We start from the raw sequence: 12,965 nt of genomic DNA, 5'->3' as shown, positions 1-12,965 counted from the left end.
AGGAGCACCAGCCCAGGGTGTCAACTAAGTAAATGCGATCATTTGGGGGTGCCTAACTTTTGGCTACCCCAAGTATAAAGGGCTTTCCTTCTCCTTTAATTACTGAATTCCTCCATTGCCACTAATAATTCAGACACCTCTCTACATGACCCCAATCAGAACAGGAGTATGACCCCCCCAGTAGGGATCCTAGAGGAGGGCGGGCCCTGGTGCGTGACGCGCAGCCATGCCCCGCCCCCCTCCGGCCGCATTTTCAGCGGCGAGCGGACTGCCAGGGGGCCCTGGCCCGCTCGCACTCCCTGCTCCCCTGGTAGTTCCGCCACTGTATCTCCCCCTAAATCTAAACCATTATATTACGGGGTGTAACCAATGTAGATTGACTTGCTACCACTAAGATACTGCTACATCAAAGACCCATTTAATGCCAGTTAAATGTAAGGAGAATGGGTATAAAAACCAAAGCTTCATAGATACTAAAACTTACAACTTTATGCAAAAAGATTATGTTTTTTTAGCAGGCGCCAGCATGACAACACGATGAAGGTACTTACCTATTGATTTACTGTCCTGCAGGAACTTCCTTTTTGTTACTGTCAGCAGAGCAAACACAGCAAGACTTGGTGTATCTTTACTTTACCATTTCAGCTGTGAAGAATGTAGCCGAGCATTCCAGAACCCATGTGGTTTCCTTTTATTATACAGTAGTCTTATGCAGTATTTTTAGATACTCAGAAAACACAAAGTACAGTGCTGATCATCTTTTCTAGAGGAACTAGTCATTACATTATTCTTGGGGGCCACACTATGGACAAAGGCTTAATTTAGCTCTCTCACACACATACGTGAATAAAAACTTCCTTCTTACGTTAAAAAGGATTAACTTGAAGGGAAATAAACCATATCATAGACCAGTGATCCCCAACCAGTGACTTGTGAGCAACAAGTCACTCACCAACTGCTTGGATGTTCCTCCCAGTGGCCTCAAAGTATGTGCTTATTGTTTAATTCCTGGTTTGGAGGCAAGTTTTGTATAAAAACTCTGTTTATGGCCAATCAGAGCCTTCTGTAGGCTGCCAGTCCACATAGGGTCTACCAATAGTCAAGCACAGCCCAAAATTGGCACCCCCAGGAAGATTTTGGATGCTTATGTTGCTCTCCAACTTTTATTTACATTTGAACGTGCTTCACGTGTATAAAGGTTGGCGATCATAGACCATACAATAAACTCTCTGATGCCTTATTTACCTGTGGGTCCCTCCAGAGAATCCCTTAAGGCTAGAAGTAACAAGGTTTCATGTCAAGTCGTGGGAGCTGCGAAGTTGTGGAATTCCCTTGCTGATGATATTGCACTGGAAGTTACATGAAATAGTATTAAAGGACGAGGAAACTTGAATCACTGGGAGGGGTCCAATCTTACAATTTTTGTAAGATTGTAATCAATTACCTTCTTCTTTAAGGCCACCATAATCTTCTCTTAGCTTCCCGAACTACCACTGCACCTCTTTAGACTTGGCACATATGCACTTATTCTGCAAAAAGGTCATGCTCTTCTCAGGCACCAAATCCAAAAATGTGACTATGGCACAGGGGATGGTTGTGATGCTGGGAACGATGGCGGCAGATCTGCCAGTCTGAGGAAATGTAAGTCCCCTAGTCCCACCTAGTAACTCAACCTTTCCTTGTCTTTTTGCATTTAAGCAAGAGATTACAGAAATTAAACTTGTACAACGTGGATCCAGGGACTCCTACCCTCCTTCTGCTTCTCCTAAATAGTTTCCTATTTAGACAGGTTTGACAAATGCCTTCTAAACTTGATGGACATGGTTTTTTTTCAAGCTGGTCTGCTGTGTAAATAGCATGATAAATAGAAACATATCCATTCATTGTGTGAACCCAAACACAACCTTAATGTGCGTTCTTTGAATACTGACTTATGAACGCCCATTAGTTAAACCAAAAATTCCAGCTCAGAGTCACCTAGAGTTTCACTGTAGGACCTTGTTAATCCAGTGCAGATGAGAGAATCTTCTTTGATTTCAGTTGAGACTCTGTTTGGATTAATTTGAATTCTACAGTTTGGCTTGAGAGCTTGGATGTATCTTATGAATGCTATACAGTTATGGATACATTTCATGCTATAATAAATATCATTTTTTTGTTCTAGTATGGAAATTCTGGAGGCCCTCTGGTGAATTTGGTGAGTATTGCTTACACGTTCCCCTTCTAGAAATTAATAGTCGGATCCCTGTTTTTACAATACTTATGGGCTGCGCTGTAAATTGTGGGAAAAGTGTAAATTACACTTTAGACTGTGGGAATATTTCCAGCTGTATTTTCTGTATGAGATCTCTCATAACATATGGCACAGTATTCAGCCTGTACCATATTAACGTAAGAGTAATATTCTGGCCAAACAGAGAGTAAATGAGAAATATAGCATGGGTAAGAGGAAGAAAGAAGCAGGAGAGTAAGGTTGAGGAGAATGGAAAAGGGGTAGAAGAAGAGAAATACATGGGGGTGGGAAAAGAAGGTGGAATCAGACAAGACAGAACAAAATGGAAACAGAAGAACAAGAGTGAAGAGAAGTTAGTAATTAGCAGCTTTGTGTCTTTATTTCCCCTTATCACATAAGTAGGCATTGTTGTAAAGTGACCAACATGACCCTGAGAATGAGAGTAGCAGAGAGGGTGAGAGTAGAAGAGAATGAGAGTAGCCGAGAGAATAAGAGTACAAGAGAGAGTGAGAGTAGCAGAGAGAATGAGAGTAGAAAAGAGAAATATAGCCAACGGGCTATTGATTCTTAGGGATTGGATGGTATAGAATGCCTGCTTTGCTGAACTGCAACATTATGAGTTGTACTGCACACTGTATGGGTACAGAGTAGTGGGCATTATGCTGTGTATGATATCTTCAGCTCAAGATGATATATGGCTGTTTAGCTTTTCAGCAAAAGTCAGATATACACATGTCCTGTATTTAGTTTTCCATGTGGTTTGTTCTTCCATACCCAGCGAATGAGCGCAACTTGAATGCCTCCCCTTCTAAAAGCTTCAAGTATTTAAACATTCAGTTCGCTAAGTGCAAAATCTCAGTGTTTAAAGTGAGTTCATTCAATTCTCTTAAAGCGATACTGACTCCCCCCAAAGTGTCCCTGTCTGTTTCTCCAAGAACAAGCAAGTATCATTAAAAAAAATATTCCCGGTGATCTTTTTATAAGAATATCTTATTCCTTGGCCCCAACTTTCCCCGTGCTGAGCTGTTCTGGGGTCTCTTTCTTTTGTAGCCATCACAATTGGACTTAGACCTGAAAGGCTGAAGCACCTAAGGTTTTGCATCAACCCCAAACCCAATGGAATGGCTGCAGCAGCCTTAGAAATTATGAGTGTCCAAGATGTATGGATAGAGAGAGGAGGACTGGGAAGAGATTAAATGATTAAATATACAATCAATGATCTGATTGGAGCTCGGCAGTGGTGTAACCCCCCACCCCGCAAATACAGGATCTCCTTCCTCTGTAGTTACGACCCTGGAGCTTGCCCAGATCTAGACTGGCTGAAAATCCCATTGGGCATTATTAGGCCATTAATCCTTGGCCTGGGGATCAAACAATCAGGTTTTGTCATCATTGCCAGAAAAATGCAATTTTTCCCATGTATGACCAGTTTTTGTCTTTGGTACAAGCATTATGGCAATTTGCCATCATACAGAATATATAAAGATAAATATAAAGATAAATACACAGAGAAGGAATGTTCTCTATACACATGAAGCTGTCTGTGTAAGGGTGAGGGGGAAATGGAAGATCGACCCAATGGGAAAATATGGTATATTTTTTCTTTACATGTTTATTTAACAGGTCGGATAGAGCAGCATAAGACGTGGAGTAGGTTTAGAGAGATTCCATATGGCAGGCAAGTGCTTCTTAAATGAGATTAAAAAAAACATCTGTTGCTTAAAACTCGGATACGTAATATTTTAAAAAATTCTATAAACAACATAAACTTCATCTACTGTCAATAATATTTCCCATGCTTCTCTCTGGAGTGCCGAATTGTTAGCGGGAGAACGGGAATTTATCCTGGTGTAATACTGTATGGATATACTGGGGAGCTAATGATTCACTTGTATAGCCAATGAGAGCATTCTTCTTACTTATTGTCCACATACCAGCCAATCATAATAACAACTTACCCGATACCCTGGGTCAATGCTCCTGATATCTGAAAACTGATAGAGTAACCCTCTGCTTCAAGGTCTTCATTATTGAATGGCACTCTACGGTGCATGTGCATCTGGTGCAAGAAGGAAGAAGCAGCAGCAAGAAGAGGTGCCAAACATTTGCCACCCCACCATTGATTAAACATTTCCTTTTTCTAACAAAACCCCCACTTCTTTTAACATTTAGATAAAAATTAAAACTTTGAGACGGAAGCATTAGCCATTTGCAGCCTCTCCAAACTGGATTGATGTCAGTGCCCCCTTTTCAGCTGATATCAATGGGAGAGTTTGGTTTCAGATTTATTGTAAAGTACTGGTTATAGCATATTGGACATTTTTTTTCAAGCTTTGGATGGGAGATGTTTGCAGTAAAACTGTGTTTCTTTGGTCAAACAGGACGGGGAGGTGATTGGAATCAATACACTCAAGGTTGCAGCAGGGATTTCCTTTGCCATCCCGTCGGATCGGATCACTAAGTTTATGACAGAATCACAAGACAAAAAATACAAAGGTAAAAGCAATAGCCTCTAATGGCGAATTTCTTCATAGAACTGGAAATATGTTATACCAGGGGTCCCCAACCTCTTTTACCCGTGAGCCGCATACAAATATAAAAAAAGTTGGGGAGCAGAACAAGAATAAAGAAGTAAGGGCTGTGATTGGCTGTTTAGTAGCCCCTATGTGGACTGGCAACCTACAGGAGACTCTGTTTAGCAGTACATCTAGTTTTCATTCAATCAAACTTGCCTCCAAAGATGGAATTTAAAAATAAGCACCTGCTTTGAGGCCACTGAGAGCAACATCCAAGGGATTGGGGAGCAATATTTTGCAAGCAACCCACTGGTTGGGGACTACTGTGTTATACTATATAAGTAGTTTAAGAAGAACTATGGGGGGATATACAGGAGTTCACTGCATGCTGGAAAGCTGACTGCTGATGTATCCTTTCAAATCTGTTTGTTCTACTCAATATTCCATTAACCTTTGACTTCAAAAATGTTTTGGCATTATTTATTTACAGATGGCAAAAAGCGTTTCATTGGGATAAAGATGCTGACAATTACTCCTTCGTAAGTTTCAAAACATGAAAAAGAAATTGCATGAAACTGCACCTGGGCACGACTATGGCCGATTACAGACCTTTTTTTGCACTTTGCACATTGTGCTCTGCATTGTAAATGATCCCTTAAAGGAGAAGTAAAACCTAGCTACTAAAATACCCTACCCCCTACCCTACATAGACCCCCCTCCCTGCTCCCCCCCTTCCGCCTATGTGTTACCTTTGCTAAATGCGCCTTACTCTTTACTTACCCCTCGGTGCATCGGCATTCACAGCAGCCATCTTCTTCTCTTCGGTAATCTTTGTGAAGTAAGTGCTGTATTGGCACATGCACAGTTGGAGCAATTTTCTGTTTCATGACAACTGTGCATGCGCCGAAAGTCACGGAAATTGCCGAAGCACCGCAAGATGACCCGAAGATTACTGAAGAGGCTGAAGATGGCACCAGTGAACTCCGCTGGACAGAATCTGAACCGAGGGGTAAGTAAAGAGTTAGGGGCATTTAGCAAAGGTACCACCTAGGCTGGGGGGGGGAGCAGGGAGGGGGTCTATGTAAGGTAGGGGATTTTTGTGGCAAGGGTTTGGTTCTCCTTTAATCATATTTTTATCTCATGAGACTTATACAGCCTGTTTAATTTTTGGAACTGGACAGGTGCTCTAACGCTTTGTATACACGTGCATGTTCTAACATGGGCAACATTTCCCATAGACTCCATTTTAATCAAATAATTCACATTTTTGGGTTTTATTAATCTTGAAATGATTTTTTAGCACATTTAAGGTATGGAGATTCAAATTATGGAAAGACCCGTTATCCGGAAAACCCCAGGTCCCAAGCATTCTGGATAACAGGTCCCATACCTGTACTACTTGTTTGGATGACACCCGAAATAATGTTTTATATAATCATATTTATTTTCAGATTTGCTGAAGAAAGAAAAATACACAATCCTGACTTCCCGGATGTTACCAGTGGAATTTATGTCCATGAGGTGGTGCCCAATTCACCTGCCCAGAGGTTAGTAGATCGAAAGATGGGACTTAATTGTGAATTTAATCCTTAAAGACAAATTCATTCATTGTTTCAATAAATCCAGTGCAAGTCATATTGACTCAGCCTTACAATTCTTATCATATTTACACAACCGTTTTCTCGTAATCCGTCTGCAGAGGTGGAATTCAGGTTGGAGACATCATAGTGAAAGTGAATGGGCGACCACTGGTGACATCGAGCGACCTGCACGAAGCCGTAATGAACGAATCTCCTTTACTCCTGGAAGTGCGAAGGGGAAACGATGACATGCTGTTCAACCTAGAGCCAGAAGTTTCCATGTAGCTTAGAAAGACTCAACTTCCATCGAATGGAACAATATCCTCAGCAAGGACAAGTTCTACAGAACAACAAGTACAGACCTAATGACCTCAGCTCAGCCTGGTATTAGTGTTTCAAGTTTCCAAACATGAAGGGTGGATCCCAGACTTGCATAAAGCTGAAACTATGACCAACCGAGCCAACCGGACGTTGCGCTCAACCTCTCTGCCTTCAATATCAGACCTTTAGACACTGAGGATGTACCTGAAAGGCTCTTCATCAACATAATATACCTCCTTTCCAAATAATTCCTCCTTGTTTTGTGAATTAATCTGATAGAGCCAAGTCTGTACTGTAAGGGGCCGATTCACTAAGGGTCGAATTTCGAAGTTAAAAATACTTCGAAATTCGACCCTCGGATTGAAATCCTTCGACTTCGAATATCGAAGTCGAAGGATTTAGCGCTAAACGTTCGTTCGATCGATCAAAGGATTTTCCGTTCGATCGAACGATAAAATCCTTCGAATCGAACGATTCGAAGGATTTTAATCCAACGATCGAAGGAAAATCCTTCGATCAAAAAAATCACAGGCAAGCCTATGGGGACCTTCCCCATAGGCTAACATTGACTTCGGTAGCTTTTAGCTGCCGAAGTAGGGGGTCGAAGTTTTTTTTAAAGGGGAAGTACTTCGACTATCGAATGGTCGAATAGTCGAACGATTTTTACTTCGAATCGTTCGATTTCGTTCGACTTCGAACGAATTTAACCAATTCGATGGTCGAAGTACCCAAAAAATACTTCGAAATTCGAAGTATTTTTCATTGGAATCCTTCACTCGAGCTTAGTGAATCAGCCCCTAAGTGTTGTATGAGGCACATAGGCCAGTCTAAAGCAGAAAGAATGAATATGAACACTTACAGGTAAAGCGACAACTGAGGAGCACCATGATATAAACTGCTGTAGGTGGCTTTCCTTAGGCGTGTAAAATAGACCCTATTCCATATCGGTAGATGGGAACAGAGTACAAAAGTATTAGGGCATTTATAGTTTACAATTCTAGTTTAAAATCACTCGATCTTGGAAAACCAATAGATCTGCACTTTAACAGTAGCTGAAAAAAAAAAAACCTAAGCATTATAACACAGAACTGTGCAAACATATGATTTAGTAGTGAATATTGACTTTAAAGGGATACTATCATGTGAAAACATGTTTTTTTTTTTTTTAAACACATCAGTTAATAGTGCTGCTCCAGCAGAATTCTGCACTGAAATCCAATTCTCAAAAGAGCAAACAGATTTTTTTATATTCAATTTTGAAATCTGACATGGGGCTAGACATATTGTCAGTTTCCCAGCTGCCTCCAGTCATGTGACTTGTGCCTGCACTTTAGGATGGAACTACTTTCTGGCAGTCTGTTAACTCTTCTACTCAATGTAACTGAACCAGTCTCAGTGGGACTTGGCTTTTACTATTGAGTGTGGTTTTTAGATCTACCAGGCAGCTGTTCTCTTGTGTTAGGGAGCTGCTATCTGGTTAGCCTTTTGTTAGGCTGCTTAGGGGGGAGGGGGGGTGATATCACTTCAAGTTGCAGTACAGCAGTAAAGAGTGACTGAAGTTTAACAGAGCACAAGTCACATGACTGGGGAACTGGGAAACTGACAATATGTCTAGCCCCATGTCAGATTTCAAAATTGAATATAAAAAGTTCAGTTTGCTCTTTTGAAAAATGGATTTCAGTGGAGAATTCTTCTGGAGCAGCACTATTAACTGATGTGTTTTGAAAAAAACATGTTTACCCATGACAGTATCCCTTTACGTTGGCCAAACACGATAAGATCCGCTCGTTTGGGCGATATCGGGTTAATCCGATCGTTCAGCCCTAGGGACAAACAATCGGATTAAAATAAAGGAAAGGGCACTACGGGTGATCAACTAGCCAATGCAGTCCTCAATCGCCAAAAAAAAAATCAAACCTTCCTGATCAATATCTCCCCGATTTTTGGCCTGACATCAATCAGGAACGCCCCCTTCACGGGCAAATAAACTGGCGAATTGGTCTAAAGGACTGATATCGGCAGCTTTAATTTACCCTAAGAATCATAACCAAGCCTAGCCTGCCAATGGTATTCCCATGAGTCATTCCCTGAGTTTACATTTTGAAATTTTAAAACCATGGTAAGAAATTGAATTTCAGGTCAAATTCATTTGCCAATAATTTTGAAATGTTTTTTGATTTTATTGCGTAAGTTATTCTCTCATATAGTCCCTGGGAACTTGGAAAACGTATCAACGACAATGACAATACATGTTAATGGTAGGGTTTCCGGGTAAAAATGTATGCAAAGTGTTAAGATTGCATGTTGCTGCGATCCATGTAAATGGCAGCAAAAAAAAAATCAAATTTTATTCCCTGTGATTCTGTTTTCCTTATCCTCCCCTATTTCTAAAACGTCTTGTCAGGTTTTAGGTGGCGAGATATTTATTTGTAATTTTTATCGTCATGGTATTAATAGTCATGGGCAAATCTGCCAGAAATGAGCAAAAACAGCAAAAAATCACCAAATGCATTGAAGTCAATGGGTGTTTTTCAATCGACAATTTTCAAACATTGCAACATTTTTTAAACCGCATAACATTTTTTTGTTACTATCCATTAAAGTTTATGGGCGTTTTTTTCTTGGCGAAATGCAGCAAAATATTTTGCTCACCCCTACATTTAAAAAAAAAAAAGACTGAACCAAAAACACACTAAAAAAGAAAGCAGTCTTAATTATGCTTTTTTTCCCAATTTTTTTTTTTAAAGATTTATTATACCCCAAAGCTGCTAAAAATCTGAAAATACTCCATTCTCAAACCTGTCGAGGTCATGTAGAAGTCAATGGCAAATGTCCCTGAAGTTGTTTCTTGACATTGTGATCTGCGCTGTATAATCCGAAAAAGTCAGGGTTTTCATTCGATAATCCGAATAAAGTCATGTTTTGGCAGCAAAATTTTTATAAAATTGAGTTTTCGGAGAGCCATTCGTACGATATGAATTGACACTCTATTTTGTTGTGACGTTTTGTTGCCCCGATACTTTTGAGAAAAATTCGGATAAATGAGTTAAATTCGTGGAAGGGAGTTACCGACTTTTTTCAGAACAGAATAAATATAAAAAAATTGAGTTTTAGTAAATCAGCCTCTTAGTCTTGTGTTTTCCATGATTCTTCAGTGATTTTTCACTGATTCTCCATTATGTTTTTTTTCCCCAGTTTCTAAAACCTTTACAATTTAGCAGATTTTAGATGGCAAGACTTATAGGGGCAGATTTATCAAAATTTGAGGTTAGAATTTGCCACAGAAAAACTCATCCACATTGTATTTATTCCTATGGGATTTTTAGAAGTGTATTTGTAAACGGGTAAAGTTAGAGTTCATCATTTGATAAACATGATTCTAAAAATCCCATAGGAATGAATACAAAGTGGCTGAACTTTCTAATCTCACATTTTGATAGATCTGCCCCTTGGATTTTACGTTTTTACCTTTTAAAAAATGTGATCGAATAAAACCTCAATTTGCACAAATCGCGACAAAATGTGATCTATACTGCATAACGTCATCCAGGGTTGTTTGAGATTTATTGGACCATATTAAATATACGAGTTTATAGTTTTATAGCTGATATAAAATATCTGTGTAAATGTTATCACATGTAATCAGGATAACTGAACAAGAAATTTAGCGTCAGACACAGGGTTTTATTTCTCTGCCGTAAAATTTGAATTTAGGCTTTAGCTGGAGAAGACACACAATATGACGAATAGCCCTTTAAAAGAAAAATATAATTCTTAAAACATATTAATACAAATTCCATATATTTACAAATAAATTATGAGGAGATAGATGATGTTTTTTCAACATTCTTCTCTGTGTATTTGTGTGTGTGTATATATATATAATACACAAAAGCCATGAATATCCTGTAAATTATATCCTTATAAACGGTGAGTAGTGATGTCATCAGTTATAAACGGTGAGTAGTGATGTCATTTCTGTCACATGACTCACTAAAATTTGTGTATTATAATAAATAAAGTACCCCCAGTTGTAAAATATGAGGATATTAGAAGTTACCTCGGAGTTCCATGACCCGTATAAAAAAACTCGACCTTCGGCCTCGTGTTTTTATATGGTCATGAAACTCCTCGGTAACTAATAATATCCTTATATTTTACAAGAGGGGGTACTTTATTCACTATATATATATGAGCAGGAGATGTTGCTTGACCCAATAGTGTTGCTTGACCCATAGGGGCACATGACGTTGTGGGGCGGGGTGCGTGATGTGATGTTCGGGCTATGACATCTGCGATTGGCCAATCGGCACATCAATCAAGGAGAATCCTGCCCAGTTTTCCTAATTTGGAAAAACGGCAGGAGGTTTTGACCGAGGTAGCCCTTTCGAATACCGGGCTGTCTGGGTGAAAACCGGAAAGGTGGCAACCCTGCTTGATGGTATAGTGGTCGTTTGAGGTATGTATAATACATAGGTGTCCACAATTCATATGAGATGGACCTCCATTATTGGTCATTCCAAATCATACTTTTAGGGGCAGATTTATCAACGGTCGAAGTGAAAATTTGAACTAAAAAATTCGAATTTCGAGCTAATTTTTGTGTACTCGTGGACTAGGGAATAGTCAAAATTCGATTCGAATTTGAAAAAAAAATTTGAAAATTAGAATATCGAAATTTATCATGTACTGTCTCTTTAAAAATTCGACTTCGACCATTCACCATCTAAAACCTGCCGAATTGCTATTTTAGCCTCCTAGAACCCATATGGAGTCAATTGGTGGACTTCTAAGGTTTTTTTTGGAAAAACTTCGAATCGAATTCAATTGAATGCGCTGTTCATACGATTTGAATTCGATCAAAAACTGACCTATTCAGCCAAAAAAAAAAAACTTGGGATTTTTTAATAAAATTGGTCTTTTTTAATTCGAAATTTGACCCTTGATCAATCTGACCCTTAAAGTATACAGTGAAGTCTAAAACTACCAAATTATGATTCCACATCCAATGAACATCTTGTCATGCAGAAGACACTGTCTTTTTTTATCAAGTAAAAAAGTGACCCTTAACATTCACAGTTGCAAATATTTCTGTTGCATTATATAGAATTTTGAAAGCAACATTTGTATTATACCTCTATTTTCTGTTCGGTAGGTGTGGGGTCAGGGCTTAGCTGGTGAGCTTTAATGTTTGGACAATGTGCAACGCAGGCTGTGCTATTGAGTTAGATATAGAAGGGGGTTGTTGGAATCTTTAGGGGTCATTTAATTTACCCTTGGGTGCAAGTTTGCAGCCTTTTTTGCACTTTGCATACTCGGTGGTGCATTGTAAATGCCCCCTTTTATCTTAAAGAAGAAGGAAAGCTAGGCTATAACACTATATTTATTCTGCAGAATGCTTTACCATACCTGATTAAACAGCTCTCTCTGTTTGTTTAGGATAACAGCTGCCATATTAGCTTGGTGTGGCATCACTTCCTGCCTGAGTCTCTCCCTGCTCACTCATAGCTCTGGGCTCAGATTACAGCAGGAGGGGGGAAAAGGTAGGGAGAAAGGAAGATAGAAGCAAACTGAGCATGCTCAATCCCTAGTCCTGGAGGTTAAAGCTGAAAACAGGAAGTCTGATACAGAAGCCCATGAGTACACAATAGAAGGAAAGAAATGCTGCGTTTCTTTTGACAGAGGACTCAGAGCAGCATTACTTTGAGGGGTTACTGGTGTATTTATATAGACTTTTCTGATAAAGTTTACTTAATTTTAACTTTTACTTCTCCTTTAAGCACATTACAGCAGTGGTCTCCAACCGTTTGGCTTGCCTGGGCCACATTGGAAGAAGAAAAAGGTTCTGGGGGCCGCACTCGAAATACAAACACGAACTTTTGATTTATTTTATTGTAAAAGTAAAAGAAAGGAGGGCGTCATAAACCTTGTGGGATTTTCGACATTGTATTTGAGAAACAAATGGATCAATGTCTGGTTGAATGGAAGTAGTTGCAATTCTCAGTGAATTCTCAAGGTGCTCATCAGATAATTTGGTTCTAATTTTACCCTTAGTGTGTTCATTCTTCAAAAAAGTTGCTCACAGATGTAGGCGCTGCATTTATCCCTATCAGAGCATTACAGTGGAAGTATAGCTACAGTTCATTCCCTCCTACTCATAGGTGTGAGATGCCTTCAACCAATCGGAGTTATACTCAGTGTTATACTCAGTGTCGGACTGGCCCACCGGGATACCAGGAAAACTCCCGGGAGGCCCAGGTGTCAGTGGCCCTCCTGCTTCTAAACATTTGGCCTATTTCATGGCCATTCCCTATT

General features: G+C 39.6%; 1 protein-coding gene across 3 annotated transcripts in view; it reads left to right on the top strand.

Annotated features, from left to right (window-relative positions):
* htra3.L (HtrA serine peptidase 3 L homeolog) overlaps positions 1-6,949 on the top strand; it is a 28,843-nt gene extending 21,894 nt beyond the window's left edge. For 2 of the 3 annotated variants that reach the window (XM_018228458.2, XM_018228454.2), the window contains exons 5-9: positions 2,165-2,197; positions 4,615-4,729; positions 5,240-5,288; positions 6,201-6,296; positions 6,449-6,949. In XM_018228458.2, coding sequence (XP_018083947.1) covers positions 2,165-2,197; positions 4,615-4,729; positions 5,240-5,288; positions 6,201-6,296; positions 6,449-6,614 — 459 coding nt within the window. In that variant the 3' untranslated portion in view covers positions 6,615-6,949. The remainder of the gene's footprint in view (positions 1-2,164; positions 2,198-4,614; positions 4,730-5,239; positions 5,289-6,200; positions 6,297-6,448) is intronic. The other variant, XM_018228457.2, reaches the window with a different exon arrangement.
* Positions 6,950-12,965: the final 6,016 nt, after the last annotated feature.

The sequence above is a fragment of the Xenopus laevis genome, chromosome 1L (assembly GCF_017654675.1).
Source record: "Xenopus laevis strain J_2021 chromosome 1L, Xenopus_laevis_v10.1, whole genome shotgun sequence".
NCBI lineage: Eukaryota > Metazoa > Chordata > Amphibia > Anura > Pipidae > Xenopus > Xenopus laevis.
Note: the sequence above shows the minus strand (reverse complement) of the source record. Positions and strands in the feature narration are given on the sequence as shown.